General features: G+C 49.2%; 1 protein-coding gene across 1 annotated transcript in view; it reads right to left on the reverse strand.

Annotated features, from left to right (window-relative positions):
• Positions 1 to 626: 626 nt before the first annotated feature.
• Positions 627 to 18,699, reverse strand: part of TET3 (tet methylcytosine dioxygenase 3) — a 117,319-nt gene continuing 99,246 nt past the window's right edge. The window contains exons 5-11 of the mRNA XM_077805532.1: positions 15,810 to 15,903; positions 10,317 to 10,525; positions 9,229 to 9,379; positions 8,308 to 8,397; positions 6,098 to 6,235; positions 3,526 to 3,862; positions 627 to 2,707 (exon numbers count right to left, since the gene is read on the reverse strand). Coding sequence (XP_077661658.1) covers positions 846 to 2,707; positions 3,526 to 3,862; positions 6,098 to 6,235; positions 8,308 to 8,397; positions 9,229 to 9,379; positions 10,317 to 10,525; positions 15,810 to 15,903 — 2,881 coding nt within the window. The 3' untranslated portion in view covers positions 627 to 845. The remainder of the gene's footprint in view (positions 2,708 to 3,525; positions 3,863 to 6,097; positions 6,236 to 8,307; positions 8,398 to 9,228; positions 9,380 to 10,316; positions 10,526 to 15,809; positions 15,904 to 18,699) is intronic.

The raw sequence follows: 18,699 nt of genomic DNA on the forward strand, positions 1-18,699 counted from the left end.
CAGGATGAGGCATAGCACCACTTAAGTCAGACTTAGGGACTTCTGCTGCCTGTTTACACAGGCTCTGGTTTTCCACTGGTATAACTCCATCAATTTCAATGGATTTATTCCTGAGGCAAGTAGGAGGCAAATCAAACCCTTTACCGATAAACAGGAGCTGTTAGGAGAAAACACCTCTGTTAAACAAAGCATCTTCAAAACCCCAGCATCTGCCTAGAAGTGGGAATCCATTACTCTATCTGCAACTGGTTTCCACATAATTCTCTGTATATTTCCCAGCCCCAGAGGGTTACTGTATCTATAAGAAACAATCAGTCAAGCTGCAAAATATGCACCTTAGTTCATTTGAAAAACCGGATGTTCAAACCATTTTCGATTGACTTTAAAGCACACGTTTCCAGATGGTTTCCAAGCTGAAATTCCCTACCAGCGTTAACATGAGTGAGCTGTACAGATTTTTTTTTTTCAAGCTGGTTTGGTGTGTTTTTTTTTTTAAGATCTGCTTCATTGTTGTAATAATAAAAAAAATCCAATAAATACATATTTTAAATGGAATTAAAAACCTCTCCTTTGTGAAAGGACACTATAAATTTTTCTTTTCCATTCTTGTGATGTACAAGGATAGATTAAAAAAATGCAGAGATATAAATATTAGATTACTGAAAAATGTTAACAGCAATAAGTGTTTGTTTGTTTTTAACTCCTCTCAAAGTGCAGATTTTAGAAGGTTTGCACTTGAGTAGATTTTTCCCCCCTACATGCATTAGGAGAAAGCACCACAAAGCAACACTGTGGTCCAGTGTTGCAGACGTTGAGGTAAGATGGCCATATTAGCTGTATTAATCTCATATCCAGCGACTGTATGGTCCAGTTACCTTGGTATAGGCATATGAGGACACAGTGATAGCAGAGTTTGTTGGAATAGCCACTGCTTGCCGTGTTGGGACAGAATCTTTCTTTTCTTTGTGTTGGGGTTCGGGGGCCATGGCGCCTCCCCACTTGCGCTTTTTGCTGAATGGCTTGGTGTCCTGCTGGAGCCCGAGCCTGGCTGCCTCTTCCTGCCTCGCTCTCGCCCTCTCAGCCAGCTGCTTCATCTTGGCTTCCCAAAGGGCGAGGCCATGATTGGGCTGGTTCAAGTTCTTGTGTTGGTAAAACACCAGTGAGATGCGGGTGGGGTGGCACCGGTTGGGTTTCTTGAGCGGGGTTGTGGCGTGCAGCTCCCGCCTGGCACATTCGATCAGGATGGAGCCGTGGGCTGGGGCCACCGCCACCCCGCCTATGTTTTCATCCAGGAAATTGTGTTCGCTGTCTGACCACTCCTCTTCCTCCTCCTCATCTTCCTCCTCCTCCTCCTTGAGGGTCTTATCGGGCAGTTCTTCCATGCTGTCATCCAAGCTGAAGGGGTCCCATAGTTTCTCCTGATGATGGATACTGGGCAAGAACGCGTTACCATCTGCTTTCAAGGTGCCGAATGGCTTCTCGCTACACACACTTGACCCCATGGTGGCCGATGATCCAAAGGAATCCCATGGCTTCTCATGCAGCCCTGAGCTAGGTGTTGGAGTCCTCCTCTCGTCCACCTTGACCGAGTTCCACAGCTCGTCTTGAAACCCAGGGTTCCCCTTGAGGGTGGAACTGAAGTTCAGCTGGCTGAGGTTCCAGGGTTTTTCCTGCAGGTTCGAATTTGCAGAACTAGGCAAGATCGAAGGGCTTTCGCTGAGTTTGCAAGGGCTCCATGATTTCCCAAGCAGGCTAGAACTATGCTGCGTTGCCTGCCCGTCTCCAGGAAATACGTTCCATTGTTTCTCCTGGAGGTGAGACTGGGGTAACCGGGTAGCGTTTGAGTGTCCATTGAAGGAATTCAGTTTATCTTGCATGCTCGCGTTGGGTAAGTTGGTATTGTCACTGGGCGTAAACATATTCCAAGAACGCTCTGCATTACTAGTCCTGTCAGAAGGAGACACATTCCTGTTGACTTTGTAGGGGCTCCACTGGTGTTCCTGCTCGCCGTTCTGAGATGACACGGGCACAGCGGACAGGTTGAGACTCGAGCTTTGTACATTCATGGCAGCCCTTTGAATGGACTCGATGTGTGACAAGGCGTCTATGGGCTCTTGTTTGATTGCTCGATTGCTGAAACAGTTTGTGTTTTGTGCAAACGGTGGGGTTTCCATTGGGACCGAGTTAGTCCTATGGGACATGGCCATAGACTTCTGGCTGGCATGCCTGTTGGCTCTCTCATAGGTCCGCTGGTGGTGGTTTTTGTTTCGTACAGAGTGTGAGAGTTGCTCTGAGAACTCTGAATTCCTGTAAGTGTGGTTAAGGTTATCTTGCAACGCTTGGAGGTCGGGTTTCTTCTCATAGCTGCTACTTACCCAATCCCCGCTCCTCGGCTCAGTGGCACCATAATTCAGAAACTGTGAGGGGAACATGTGGTTGCTGGAGAATCCGTAATATCCAAAGGAGGGAAAAGTGAACTTTGAATGAAACCCATTCATGGAAGGCAGATTAGGCTGTGCATAGTAGGAATGGTAAGAGTAAACACTGTTCATGCTGTATGGGTCTGAGGGGCGGCAGCTCCCCAGCACGGAGTAGCTTTCCACCACTGCATTGCCGTTGTATTTGAAAGTGTTGTAATGGTTCTGAGGTTCAACTTTGATGGAAGGTTTGACTGAGTGCTGGGGGAGTCCATTTTTCAACGCCATACCTGTGGGCAAAACACAAAGCACAATGGTAACTGGCCATACAGCCTAGGGGAGTCTCCTTAGTAAGCCAAAGGTTAAGTCATGGGCCAGAGCTTCGGCTGGTGTAAATCGGTATAGCCCCACTGGAGTTCATGGAAATCTACTGATCTACACCAGCTGAGGATCTTCTCCCCAGAACTAATCACTGCCAAAGCTTCACCGAGGGTCACACACCACTTATTATGTGATTGGAGATGTCAAAAGAATGCTGGTTTCTAAACTAGTGGTATGTACAACAAGACTTACATAGAAGAGCTATGCCGTCCAAATGTTGCTTAGAGGGCAGGCCTTGGCTGTGTCTGATTGTTGGTCACGTGCCTATAACATTCTGTACGCTGCATGCCTTGCAGCAAAGCGCAGCTGTCCTGGTACACAGAAGACCCAAATAAAAAAGCCCCCCCACCAGCATCGCATGAAAAAGCCAGAAAGGGGCCTGGATATGCCTGAGCTACCGGCAGGTTTGTGGTCTGAATCTCACTGTGAGCTATTGCACTAGTGCAACAGAACAAAGGATCCGTGCTCTAAAGCAAACCAATGAGCTAATTCAACAGGGTACCACAAAGCCTCTGGTGCCATGAAGCGTACTGGTGAGCTGCTGCATTAGTGCAATGCAAAACATGCTACACAAAGGATCTGTGCTATCGAGGGAACTGGTGAGCTAATAAAAGAGGCACCACAAAGGATCCTTCCTATAAAGCATCCTGATGAATTCATATCCGAGGGCAACAAAACTGTGCAAGACACCTGAGAAACAGCAAACCCAGAGCCCTGCCCCCATCACCTGTATTTTGCTGGAGTGTCGGGATTTCTAGTGCTTCCTGCTTTATTTTCTCAGGGGTGATTAGCTTCTCTTTCTGCATTTTCTTCTTCTCAGCGGCTGCCTTTTTGGCTTCTAACTGCCTTTGCCTGCAAGACTTGGCAGGCTCAGGCAGCTTCCTGACCTCCCTCGGGAAGGAGGTGAGCACCTGAATGGCCCCGCTGCCCATCTTTGCGTTCTGATTCTCCTCACTGCCAAACTCATCCGTGGTGGACATTTTATACAGCGGAAGGACGTGCAGCTGCTCATCCTCAGGAATCTTCCCAATGCTCCGATTGTCCTCCTTCGTTAAGGTACACACCTGGGGTGGACAGGGGAGAGGCACCAATTAGCCAATGGCCAGGAAGCTGAAAGCCCCATTCAAACCATTAACATCATACGCCCTGAAAGCATCTCTATTCAGGAAGGGCACTTAAAATACATGCGAAGCTGACGACTGTGGGACAGAAGTACACGGTTAAAATTAAGCACGGGCTTAAGTGCTTTCCTGAATTGGGGCTACAGTGGTGATAATTCAGACCCATGATGAATGGCACCTCTCATTGCAAAGTATCCAAGACACTTTACAATCCATATGTAAAAAAGAATCACTCTGCCCACCACTGAAATGCGGCCACCTCTAGGACGAAGCAAGGCCGCTGTTTAACGGCGCACAGCACCACTGCAACAATAGACAGGCTGCGAAGAATACTACATACCCACTGAAACGGCAGGGAGGATTTACATGGATAATATGGCAGATCTAGTATCCTCACCTGCTTTCACGTAGCCTCAGTGACTTATTTGTGCAAACAATTTGCTCCTGTCCAGGGAAATTATGGCCACTGCTTTCCCCATCTAGAGCCTTTCTATACTGAAATAAAAACACCTTACACTCCGACAGGTCCCCTTCACTTTAGGTGTTTATACACATTATTGAAATTAGGCTCACGTTCTCCCCCCCCAGCCCCTCGGGAACTGGTAGGGAAGTACTTATCACCCCGTGGCAAAATGTAGCACAGCGGCTTTCTGAGCTCATGCAGGATGAAAATGATCCTTACGCAGAGTGTCAATCCAAAGCCCTAGCTCAACTGTGCGGGCCCTCTGTACAGGCATGACTATCACCCACAGTGCGTCAGAGCACCCAGGAGTGAGCCCTCCCAGAAATCTCGCTCCAACCACTCCATGACACTGCCTCCCAGAAAATTCTGCCAGATTTGTCAGGCGTGAGCTCAGGAGTATCCCACGTATTTTGGTGCTGCTGCTGGTGATGACGGCAAATTAATAACAGTAATTAGCACTTGTCCTTTATCTAGCCCTGGCGTTTTCACAGCACTGTACAGAGATTAACTCATTAATCGGAAGGCTTTGATGTCCCTTCTGCTTTCTCAGGCAATTACACAGAGAGATTTGAGTGAAAGCTGATATTTTGGCTTGCAATAACTGGGTACTGTACTCAATATGTGTGTTGGGGTGCGGGGGGGGGGGAAGGGTGTCATAATTAAGTATGTAGCCTCTCAGATCTTTCAGCTGTGGATCACAGAACCCTTGATAGGTAGAGATAATTCCTTCCCTAGAAAGCGAATTTCCAATTAAATCAAAACTCAAAGGCGCTGCTATTGAAATCAGGCTCTCTGAAAAAAACGGGTGGGGGGGAATACAAATATTGTAGGTTAGCAGATGGCAGCACTTTCAGTCTTCAAAGCCTTCTGCATATGCTCGAGGCAACTCAAGAGGGGTGCAGCAAAGGTGAGTCACCTTTATCACCTCCCCCACTGCAAGGAGCAGCCGGCACACGGACACCTGCTGCAGAACACGCCCGGAGTTTGAGACGTGGGGCCAGACCCTCAGCTGATGCAAATCAACACAGCTCTGGGGACTTCAGTGGAGCTTCACCAATTTCTACCAGCTAAAGATCTAGCCCGTGGCCCCTTGCTAGGTGAGTGAAAGCAGTCCTAAAACCTCAGCCTTATCCACAGCCTGCCTTTGTCCCCAGCTGCTGGATCCCAAACCAGTTCAGAGGGATCAAATGTTTCTGTCTGAGGGACAGTTAGGGGCTCTCAGTTCACCTGCATCTCTCACTCACACACACAACCAGCCTAGTGTAACTGGCACTCACTAACACCACCACCTGGCTCTTACTTTCTCTTGGCTTTTCATCAGTGGCTCTCAAAAGCACTTGACAAAGAAGGTCAGCCTCACCATCCCCATTGGCACAGAGAAGAAGTGACTTGCCAAAGGTTGCCCAGCGGCAGGGCTGGGACTAGAACTGAGGTCTCCTGAGCGCCAACCTAGTGATCTTTCCACTAAGCCACACTGCCTCCCTTGATTATTCCTCAGCAGCCCTACTGGAAATGTCTGAGTGCACCATGAAGACCAAACCCCGACTTCAAGGTGGTCCTTGCAGAGCAGAGGTGGGATGGTAGGGAGGGGTGCTGCCACACTGCATCCATCCTACAGACCGGACACCTTTCACCCGACACCGAGATGACCTTGCAAGAGAAGGGTGCTCTCCCCTCCCTCTTTCCCTAAGCCGAGAATGAAAACGCCTCCTTACCACCGTGCATCCGTTGTAGAGGTTATGCTGATCCTTGTGAGCATGCGCACAGAAGTCCATACACGCGGTCACCCCAGAGAACGGCCTTCCTTCTTTCAGACCAAGCCGGCAGTCTATTGCGATATCCTCGTTTGTAACCTAGCCCAAGGGAAAGAGACGGCTCCTGTTACTCCACTGCCACATGGAAGCCTGCCCGTATCGGAGGTACCTGTTACTGAGCAAAGCGACCTCAGTAATGGGCCGGAATCAGGGGCCTGGGAAGAGACTTGTGACACTCCAGACAACTGCTGGAGCCTCCATTGGCACGAGCAACCCGCAGGCTGAGAGCTGATGTAGGCCTCAGCCCAGCAAAACACGTAGGGGCCCAATTCACAGATAGACTGAGGCCCTTTCATACTGTTCTGGCTGTACTCTAGTGGGATCATCTACACCCATTCTGGGTACCTCTACATTGCATGCTGAGTCTAGGCTCTGATTCAGGTTTGAGCCCAAGCCCTCCTTCCATCCACCCACAAATCAGCCTGATTCGGCCAGCAGGCACTCAGGACCCTGCCAGGGAGGTGGGTCAGAGCCCGAATCCTGCCAAGACTCGGGTTCAAGCCCTGTCGTTCTGCCATGTGGACACAGCTTCAGCTGCAGACACGAGTGAGAAGGGCTGCATGGCACAGTATGGACAGGCGAGCACAGCTGTGCACAGTGTGGGCGCAGCAATTGCAAGCCCAGGGTTACAGTGCAGTCTGGCTGTTCCAGCACAGGCTTGGAAACACCAAGTCCACAAGCGGGTCCCACAGACCCAGGTTTTCAGTGCAGCGTAGGCAGACCCTGTAAGGCCAGAGCAGTGCAAAGAAGCTTTAGTGTGAATGAGAATTAGACCTTAAGCATGTGTGCATTTTTAAGTAGGTGAATGCTTAAGGGCTATTATCACAAAAAAGCCCATTGAGAGAAATGTGGGACCCTGGTACATCATGGAGGAAGCGAGGGGAGAGATACAAACACACTGTGTTTTACTTGAAATAAAACACACAAAGGGCTCAGTCGTGACTGCCTCCAGATCGGCTGTGCGACGGGCGAAGGAGAGTAGGCAGGGATCACATGGCTGGCTGTGTCCCAGATACCAGACTCTGATCTCAATGCCACCAGCATAAATCCAAAGCCAGACGGGTGAGCCTGCTCCTGCATGGACGTAACACCTGCCCTGGGCATCTCTCCAGTCATCACCCCCGAACAGCAACCCTTCTCTTCTATGCCTTAGAGCCTCAGCTGAGCCCAGGCTATATATGCTTCCCCGGCCTTGTTGTGGACACCCACCCTTGGGTGTGTTTTCTCCAAGCTGCTGCCAAACGTCCTCCTTGGAAACAGAACCCGTGTTGCTCGTGATCCAAGCATCCTGCTTCCTGGCTTCTGCCACTAAAATCCCCAGCCTGCATCAGTCCCGATGGGGCTGAGTTGTGCAATCGCAGGGGCAGAGTGCAATCTAAGTGCACCCCAAAGGCATTTAAAGCTCGAACGTCTGGCCGGATGCTATCACTTTATAACAATCCACAATGGCCAGCCTCAGGGTGTGGTCTTTGGCCTGCCAGGTGCTGAGCTCCTTCAGTGCCCTCTGATTTCAACGGAGCAGATGGATGCACAGCAGGACTTGCAGGACTGACCCTTTCTTCCACGCTGGCATAATAAAACCTCATCACCCGTGGTGCCCTTTTTGGCAGCCTAAGGACTGAACGGATGACGGAGACAGCCAGAGATGAGGGGGGTCTCCCCCAGGGGAAGCCCACCCTGTGGAAAAACACAGGAGTTTGGGGCTGTCAGCCTAGCACCTACTGAAGTCTTCACTCTGCTGGCACATCACCCACCCAGGGCTGTGTCCGTGCCATATGTCACAGGGATGCCGCTCTGGGCTGTATCACCAGGGACATGCACCTACATTTCCAGCCCCAACCTCCATGGGTTTGCACCAGGCAAAATTAGCTCTGCGCTGCTAGAGAATTGCTGGGGGAAATTCAAAGGCTTAGGGCTGTGTCAGTCTATGACAGGACAGCCCCTTCACACCCCCTCCCACCTCTCCTAGAGTTAGCTCCAGCTGGGACTGTGGCCATATCAGGGCAGTTATGCTGGTGGGATCTTCATCCAAGCAGACACCAAGTAGCCCTAAACTAAGAGTCTGTAATGCTAATACCAAAGGTGAGAGGAAGAACGGTTTTCTTTGGTACCTGATTTTGATAGGCCTGTGGCGCAAGCCTCCTATAAAGTGGAGCGACTTCAGTAGCCAAGTCCTGGAAGCTGTTTCTGAGCACTTCTTCCTGGGAAAGGGAATAAAGAGGGAGTGTTTATTCTCCAGCGTCTCATCCAGATCACGGTCTGGGTGGGGAACGCACCGGGGCAAGGTGCGTTTGCATCAGCACAAGGGGGAGATAGCTCGCAAGAGGAGAATTCATGTGTGAGCTACGCAGGCGGCGGGTCTTTAGGCCAGAAGGGACCATTGTGCTCACCTAGTCTGGTCTCCTGCCTAGCACAGGCCAGAGAACCTCACCCAGGCATTCCTGCACCAATCCCAATTACTTGTGGCTGAGCTAGAACGTCCCTTACAGAAAGCGACATCCAACAGGCTCCAAGTGATGGGGAATCCACCACATCTCTTGGGGTCTGTCCCACTGGCCAATTCCCTTCACTGTCAAAAATACGCATCTATATTTAGTATGAATTTTGCTGACTTCAGCTTCCAGCTACTGGATCTTGTTCTGACTTTGCTTCCTAGATTAAAGAGCCCTCGAGCATCAGATAACTTCTCCCTGTGTAGGTAACTATGCAACCTGGTCTGGGTTATCCCAACTGAGTGGCTGTGAAAGCTTTATAGCACGTTGCATCACCACGTACTCTGGAGATCCCCGGGGTGAAATCCTGGCTCCATCGAAGATAATGAGAATTTTGCCATTGATTTCATTGGGGCCAGGATTTCACCCTATGGGTTTAACAGAAATGCTATTTCAGAAATGCTTTACTGGGACTACTTTTTGTATCCTTTCACCTGTAAAGCCAGGCTCTTCTGATAAAGAGCTTCCTCTCTAGCACCTTTCCCCAGCACTACCTTCCCTTCTTGAGTTAACGGAGGCAGGCAGAGGGGGCTCACTGACCTCTTTGGGATTGTCCCCCACCAGTCGGAACTTCCGGGGAGTTTTGCTTCGGGCGTACTTGCATCCATTGAAATACATGCTCCAGGAGCAGCCAAAGGAGAAAGAAGCACCGCAGGTGTTGGGGTCTTTGCCCTGACATGCACAGGTCCGGCTGCAAGAGAAAAACAAGGCGGAATTCCACTCACTGGGGATGCCAGCTCCATTCCAGCCAACGTAGTGTCCAGTGGGCACTGCAGCGGGAATTCCAGGAGGCAGAACGCACTGACCCCAGTTGGAATCTGGCTCTGGGTGAGGCAGCACCCGGGTGAGTCTTTACGACATGCCACACACAAAAAATCTGTAACAGGGCGAGCCCAGAGCTGGGTGCCCCTCATTAGTTCCCCTTTGCACAGGGGGCTGATGCAGCCGTTTCCTTGCAGGAGTTTGCAGCTCCTTAATTCCAGCCTCAGAAAGCTTGAAGTCAAACGTAGCCTATGTCTCCGCTGCGGCTGGCTGGTGGGATTCCCAGCAGAGGTACACGAGCCAGCACGGTAAAAATAGCGCCATGGCAGCACACGCAGCAACTCGGGCTAGACACCTGAGCACACACCTAGGAGCTCAGACGGGCTTGTACTCAGGTGGCTAGTCCAAGTCTCTCTCTTTTTAGCTGTGCTGGTCTTTTTAGCACACTAGCTCCATCAAAGCTGGCACATGCATGTCTACCTGGGCTACGAATTCTATCTCCCAGCTGCAGGGCAGACATAGCCTCCGCTGAAACAGATTTGGGCTCGAAACTCCCCTTGGTTTCCATCCAAGACTCCATGGATGCAGCATGCCATTGCGGAACCTATGTAGGGTTGTTGCTAGCACCGGGACTCTGGCAGAAAGGAAGCGCCATGAGATCTGTAATGTGCACAAGCCACCAGGGCCTCCGGTGGATACGCCGCCCAGAAAGACGGCCCCTCCGGCACCAGCAGCAGGGCCGTGCTGACTCTGAACGTCACCTACCCCGAAGAGCCCTGGGAAGATCTCCCATGCAAACACTGACCAAGGCCCCTGTTTAGACGGGGAAATCACAGCGCCCGGGCTGCAGCGCAAACGAAACTTACTCGTCGTTCAGGCCGCATCTGCGGCTGGTGGGGTTTCCGTATTTAGTGAGCGTGTCAGTGAGCTCCTGGTACAGCGTGTCACCCAGAGTGCGAGGGATGCCCTCCCAGGCCAGGATTAAAATGATGATGACGGCATTCTGGCAGTGGTGACCGGCTCGGTGCCGCACCAAGCACAGCAGCTTCTCCTCTTGGTTGTGCCTCCTGATCACCTGGAAAGCAGCCATGCACGGTTAGTGGCGAAAGGCAAGGGTGGAGACAGGAAGCTACGTCCCCGGAAAACGTCTGGAGCCAACCGCCCGCAGATGCATGTTTTCCTTCTCGCTTTCGCCAGGAATGGCTGTGAGGAGCTTGCAGGCCCTTCCAGTCAGGGACCGGCAATGGGATATCCAACCCCTAGATCTGCTCGGTAGTGACCAGTAGTCACTACTATTGTTAGGAACAGCTGTACTACTGGAGTTCCTGGAGATCGCCCCAAGAGCAGGACGCATCACGGTAGGTGCTGTACAGACATCTAGTAAGAGACAGTCCTGGCTCTAAACAGCTTACAGTCGAAACAGACAAGACACAGGGTGGGAAGAGAAAGAAAAGCACAGGGAGGTGTAGTGACTAGCTGAAGATTGCACAGATGGGCAATGCTGGGAATACAACCTGTCCCACTGGGCCATACTGCATCTCAGGGGTCAGAGGTCTAGGCAAAATAAGTTGGCAATCTCAGGACTAAATGGGCCATGCAACCTGAACCCCCCTCCCTCAGGGGTCGCTTCAATGCTGAGACACACCAAGGGCACTGTTACATGGTGGAGGTTTGTACAGACGCTGCTTGTGCTATTAACACTTGGTGGGTAAATGGAACTAGATTCTCTTGGGTTCTCAATCCAGCTTCTTCCACCAGAACGTAATCCACTGGAAGGGAAAGATTTTCAAGAGCCCTATGGGATTCAGGAGCACAAGTCCCACCACTGTTCTCCTAAATTCGGTACACGTTTTTAAAATATTGGCCCTATAAGCAGGTGACCAGGGATTCTCAAAAGTCAACCGGGCTGCCCACTTTAAAGGGGCCAGGTTTTCAGAGTGGGAGGTGCTCCACACTTTCTGAAAGTCACTGCCCGTTATTATGTCTCGACATGATGAGTCACTTTTGGAAGCCCTGTATAGATCCCCGGAACTATTAAGGGGCCAGATCTTGAGGTCTTTAGTTTTCACTCAGATTTCGGGCTGGGCAGGAAATGGCTTTCCCATCCCACAAGACTTTTCAACATTGCAAAATTTATTCCTGCCTCAAATGCGGAGAAAAATCAAAATGTCAAAAAATTCTGCGAACCGAAAATCTGAAGAAAAAAAATTGGTTTTGGGTCAATGGAAATGTTTGGGTTCCGCTTCACCCTTTTTTCTTTAAAAAAAACCCAAACAAACTTTTTTAGTGTAAATTTTCCAAACCTTGGAAATGAAAAGTCATTTAGGCTTGAAAACCTTAAATTTTCTGGTTTGACAACTTTAAAGCTTTTTTTTTTAACCCCCAATTTTTCACGCTGGGTGTTTCATTGAACCCAGTGCTTAGAGGCCTGCAAATCTGCAGTTATCCACTGTATGCCTGTGGATACCTGCGGACCATGGTTGCGGGATCGCAGATGGATGTGGATCCAAATTTTACAGCTGGAGCCCTGCAAATCTGCGGCTATCCACGGACCATGCTGGCAGATTGGAGGCGGATCCAAATTTAGTATCCATGCAGGGCTCTACCAATACTGTCTTCAAACAGTTCAGGTTTCAGCAAATTGGCTTTTTTTTGGTGAAAAGCACTTTGCGGAAGAAATCCCAGCGAGCTCTACTCAGGTCCCTATCTGGGCAAAGCTCCCAGTGAGGAATTAACGAACTAACAGCTTCAGGCATGAGAAAAGTGTGTACGTCTCTATTAACATATATAACCAAACCTTGGAATCCCTTATTTGGGCAAAATCCCCACTGATTTCAATGAGTGCCACTGGAATTGCAGTGTCATGACTTGGCCAATCACAGCAACTTCATACCAGATCTATGAGCTAAAGCACTGAAGTCAGGCAGACGTTCTAACATCAGCATGGGTTGAAATGATCTCTCAGACACCTGGGTAATGTGCCTATCACCTACCCCCACTCAGTGAGGTGCTGTCCCCCTCTCTAGTGGTGGCTGGGCATCATACAGAGGTTGGTGAGCCTGCTACACTATCAGCCAGCAGATGTGGGTCATTTAGCTCAGACCCTAAAAGCACGTGGTCCCAGGTTTGATGCTGATGACCCTCCCTGGGGTTTGGGAATTACACGCAGACTTTGCAAACTTTTCCCACCGCTGCTAACACAGGTGTCGTCTGCACCAGTGCAAGCAGCCTTGATAGCCCTAGTGTAGACAGGCCCCCAGCCTTTTAAGCCTCAAGAGTGAAATCCTGGCCACAATGAAGTTGATGGCAAAGCTCCCACTGACCCCCAGAAGCCAGGATTTCACCCCATGTCTATGAGACCTGCTCTGAGCAGGGTGTTTACAGCTGCAGAGCTGAGTGCGGGGGTTAGCAACGGTGGGAAATTCTGCAAAATTTCCCTAACGTAGACAAGGTTCAACTGACCTACTCAGCCACGGCCTTTCACTTCCATATCGGCTAGTCCATTACACACACGCTGCTACTCTCACATCCTGGGGCTCACTCACTCATTCGCCTCCCGCTGCTGAGACACGGGGAATTCCTCACACTGGCTGCTTTTTACACCCACCCGGCTGCTTCTCTAAACCACATCCCCCAGTGTCGCCACCAGCCACCAGGGCTCCTGCATGTCTGACCTCCAAAGGCAGCATCTACACCTGGCTGGCGGCAGCCATCCCGCAGCAACTCAGATTACTTCCTGTTGGTACACAGACACTGCTTCTTGGAGCAACTAGGTTCTCCACGCAGATCTCTCAGCCCCGTCCTGGCCCTGCTTAGCATGGGGGATCTGAGAGGGTCACGGGAAAGGAAACACACTTGCCATTCAGCCTGCATCTGCATCTGGGGGAGTTTCCATGTTTTATGAAAGCATCAGTGATGCCTCCCCCTCTCCCCCCAGTGTCTGGGGATGTTTGAATCCAGGTCATCTCGACCACACACACGCACACAAACACTCCGACGTGTCTGCACAGAAACACAAGGACCTCAGGATAGAAATTACCTTTTTCTGTTCCCTAACACCGGCAAAAAATGGGTTTAAAAATGCAACTGACATGCTCTAAAAGAAATCAACGAGCCGGCCCTCTGGACATGGGTAACATTCAAACTTGACTTTCTTTTCCCACCCTCGAAGAACATTAATTCCCACCCTGACATCGGGGTGCAGCTCCCCCTGACAGCTGCACAACACCCCCACTCTGATATCAGGGTGCACAGCTGCACAGTACCCCAGTGCTGACAGCTGCACACCCCAACCTGACATCGGGGTGCAGATGCCCCCTGACAGATGCACAGCACCCTCACCCTGACATCGGGATGCAGCTGCCCCCTCACGGCTGGACAGCACCCCTACCCTGACATCGGGGTACGTCCCCCTGACCATGGTAGAACTGCACCTTCCCTGCTTTCAAACACATTGGAAAGGGTTCCTGTCAGAGGCCGCTGCTCTGCTAACAGGCCCCGTGTGCTGAGGCCTCCTGCGGGGATCCCCTCTCAGCCAGAAGCACTGCCCCAGCTACCCTCTCTCTGTGAACCAGCAACAGAGTTGGCTCTAGCCTGGACTGTAATGTAGGAGTCAGACTTTGTCCCTTGAGCTCAAGTCCTTCATGTTTCCCCACAATGGCCAGCAGCACAGAGCAATGTGGAGAAACACCACTGGGCTGGCAGCTGGCTTCCACCCCCCAGGGCACTGCGCTGTTTGGTCCCTGTTGGGCCAGCGTTATCTCCTCCCATATGCTCCCCGGTGGCCACTCTTATCAGCCACTCTCAAGCTTCTCTGCCCAGTGCGGAGACAAACCCTGTCCCGGTGATCACGCTCATCCCTTCCAGCAATGCAATCTTCACTGGACACCTGTTCTCAGCTCAGTCCCTCCCGATGCAGTGCGAGAGACAATCCCACGGTGGGCTCTTACAGAATGGCCACAAGGAACTGATCTAATTTGGCCAGACATCCTAGCAGGTCCTAGGCAGCTCGACTTCCTGGTAACCCAGAGATACCAGCTCCAAGCTTGAGCCATTAGAACCTTTGATGGGCCGATACGGTCTTTCCAGTTGCTTTCGAGGGGGTTGCGCCTGATTTATGCTCATGTCATTGAGAAAAGAATCAGAAATTTCTCAACATATGGGGCAGATTCTGATCTCAGTTACAGCGATGTAACTCCATTGCCTTAAGCAAATTTACACCGGTGCCAATGAGATCTGAATCTGGCCCAGTATTCTATTTAGAGTTTTTACCATTTCAAAGTGGCCACTGGAAAGCACAGAAGGTCCAATCAGTGGCCAGCTGGCTGCCATGCTCTGGGCAGGGAGAGGGACCAGGCGGGGAAAGGAATGGGATAGTGATTACAGTGAGAAATGGGAGAGGAGAGACAGGGAGGGTCAGTGTCAAGAGAGGAGAGAGAAGAGATGCCCAAATACCACGGTGATGAGCAGGACACGAATAACTAGATAAACTATGGTAGATTAGATTATTATTATTTATATCAGTTTCACCTGGAGGCTCCAACTAACCTGTACACACACATAGTGCGAGACAAAGAATTTACAAGCTAAACAGACAAGACACACAGAAGGAGTACTGTCACCCCCATGTTAAAAACGGGGCCCGGAGGCACAGAGAGATAAGTGACTTTCATATATTTTAAGACCAGAATGGAACAATTTGCCCATCTAGTCTGACCTTCTCCATAACACCGGCCATAGGATTTCATCCAGCGGTTCTTGAATCAAGACCATTATTTGTGGTCTAGCTGGAGGGTAGTTTTCCAAAAGACTTGCCCCAGGTCACATAGCGAAGAAATTGGGCCCAGATTGGTTGAGTGCCAGTCGAGCGTTTTAACCATCCTCCTCCCCATAATTAGATTACGAAAGCCAATCAAACAGATTAGATTGCACAGATTAGATGCAGATCAGATTAGCAAAAACAGATTAGATCCCCTCAGATAGATCAGATCCAATCGATTAGATTAGATAGCTAGATTAAGCAAATGAAATAAAATTAGACGGATTTGAGTTAAAAAAAGAGAGAGAGCTCTCTCACATTTCTGAACATGAGACCAACGAAAATATCCCACCTGGTGATGGAGCGTGTGAATGTTCTCTCTGCATCTATCCCTCCATCCATGCATTCTGTGCCCATCCCCACCAGCCTCTGAGGGCCTGCACCTTTAACGTAGATACATTCTCTGATCACCCCACCTCCCCAAAGCACAAGGTGACTTTGAGATCACACTCAGATGACAGAAGAGTTGGGAAATCATTCTTGGCCTGAGTCAGTCATATTAAAAGAAATATGAAAGCCCACCGAGATGGATGGCACTTACCCACTTGGCTATTGGGCAGCCCCGGGAGCTCTTGCCTTCCTTCCCTGTATAGATGACCTTTTCGATTCTGATGGCTTTCCCCTTCTCGCCATACCTGGTGGAAAAAGGCATCAAATGAGCGTAGGCAAGAGCAAGGACATGCTGTGACAGTGCCCCCCATAAGGCTTTATGGAAATATGCTTATGAATATATATGACATAACTGAAATATGTTCTATGCTACACATGCCATGTATCATATCCATGTAAAAGTTACGATCTACTGAATCTATTAATCCTCTTTGTATGCAGGTATCATTTTTGTATTCAAAGTTACGAATATTGGCTGTGTACTGGCTTGATTTCTAAATAACCTTAGTAGAGCATTTGGTCAGTTCCTGGAAAAAGGAATTCACAAAGTTAAATGCTCAATCAAGAAGCACTGAAGGAACAATGACAGGTTTCAGAGTAGCAGCCCTGTTAGTCTGTATCCACAAAAAGAACAGGAGTACTTGTGGCACTTTAGAGACTAAAAATTTACTAGAGCATAAGCTTTCGTGGGCTACAGCCCACTTCATCGGATGCATAGAATGGAACATATAGTAAGAAGATAGATAGATAGATAGATAGATAGATAGATAGATAGATAGATAGATAGATAGATACACACACACACATATACAGAGAAGGTGGAAGTTGCCATACAAACTGTAAGAGGCTAATTAATTAAGATGAGCTATTATCAGCAGGAGAGAAACAAAAAAACTTTTGTACCAATAATCAAGATGGCCCATTTAGACAGTTGACAAGAAGGTGTGAGGATACTTAACTTAGGGAAAAAGTTTCAAACAGATTGACAGAGCCAGAAGAATATGCAGAAGTTACCTATTACAGGACAGGCCCAACAAAGAAAGTAACAGAACGCCACTAGCCGTCACCTTCAGCCCCCAACTAAAACCTCTCCAGCGCATCATCAAGGATCTACAACCTATCCTGAAGGACGACCCCTCACTCTCACAGATCTTGGGAGACAGGCCAGTCCTTGCTTACAGACAGCCCCCCAACCTGAAGCAAATACTCACCAGCAACCACACACCACACAACAGAACCACTAACCAGGAACTTATCCTTGCAACAAAACCCGTTGTGTCCACATATCGATTCAGGGGACACCATCATAGGGCCTAATTACATCAGCCACGCTATCAGAGGCTCGTTCACCTGCACATCTACCAGTGTGATATATGCCATCATGTGCCAGCAATGCCCCTCTGCCATGTACATTGGTCAAACTGGACAGTCTACGTAAAAGAATAAATGGACACAAATCAGATGTCAAGGATTATAACGTTCAAAAACCAGTCGGAGAACACTTCAATCTCTCTGGTCACTCGATTACAGACCTAAAAGTGGCAATTCTTCAACAAAAAAACGTCAAAAACAGACTCCAACAAGAGACTGCTGAATTGGAATTAATTTGCAAACTGGATACAATTAACTTAGGCTTGAATAGAGACTGGGAGTGGATGGGTCATTACACAAAGTAAAACTATTTCCCCTTGTTTATTTCCCCTCCTACTGTCCTTGTAAACTGCTGGAAATGGCCCACCTTGATTATCACTACAAAAGGTCCCCCCCACCACTGGTAATAGCTCACCTTTCCTGATCACTCTCGTTACAGTGTGAATGGTAACACCCATTGTTTCATGTTATCTGTGTATATAAAATCTCCCCACTATATTTTCCACTGTGTGCATCCAATGAAGTGAGCTGTAGCCCACAAAAGCTTATGCTCTAATAAATTTGTTAGTCTCTAAGGTACCACAAGTACTCCTGTTCTTCTTACAGACACAGACTAACCCAGCTGCTACTCTGAAACCATGCATGAACATGTGACTTGCTCAGGTGACTCCAGAACTCCATCTTGGAGCTGGACTTTGTATAGCAGAAAGTAGGGGGGTCTCCACCCACAAGAGAAAGTCTATTTAAGCCTGTGGGAGACCCTTCCAGTTTGTCTTCAGCTGGCTAAGGAGAGAGCCTCTCCATCCCCAAGGATACCTGAAAGTAACTGGAACAAAGGACAGTAACTACAGGGGGTGTGATTGCTTCCTGGACCCAGACTAGAAGGAGGCTAGTCTGTAAAAGAGAGCTTACTGGAACTGGTGAGGTTTTTATCTGTATTCAGTTTGATTAGACATAGACTTGTGTGTTTTATTTTATTTTGCTTGGTAATTCACTTTGTTCTGTCTGTTACTACTTGGAACCACTTAAATCCTACATTCTGTATTTAATAAAATCACTTTTTACTTACTAATTAACCCAGAGTATGTATTAATATTTGGGGGGGAGGGGAACAGCTGTGCATCTCGCTCTATCAGTGTTATAGAGGGCGAACACTCTATGAGTTTACCCTGTATAAGCTTTATACAGGGTAAAACCGATTTATTTGGGGGTTGGACCCCATTGGGAGTTGGGTATCTCAGTGTTAAAGATAGGCACGCTTCTGCAAACTGCTTTCAATTGAACTTACAGCTGTTAGGGGACGTGGTTCAGGCCTGGGTCTGGGTTTACAGCAGGCTAGCGGGTCTGGCTCAAACCAGGCAGGGCACTGAAGTCCTAAGCTGACTGGGCAAAAGTAGTCTTGGCAGCTCCCAAGGGGGTTTCTGTGATCCAACCCATCACACATGCCACAAAAGAATCAGCATCCACTGAGTTGCCAGAATGGATGTGATTTAAAAAAAACAGACTGTCCCTAAAGGGACTGAGAGAGAACAATGAGAGAACAACAACATGAATTCCTAGCTCCTCTATAGAACTTTTTCAGTCATAGATCTCAAAGCATTTTGCAAAGGAGGTCAGTATTATCATTGCCTTTTTACAGATGGGGAAACTGAGGCACGGAGGGGGGAAGT

This window comes from Eretmochelys imbricata, chromosome 26 (assembly GCF_965152235.1).
Source record: "Eretmochelys imbricata isolate rEreImb1 chromosome 26, rEreImb1.hap1, whole genome shotgun sequence".
Classification (NCBI taxonomy): Eukaryota; Metazoa; Chordata; order Testudines; family Cheloniidae; genus Eretmochelys; species Eretmochelys imbricata.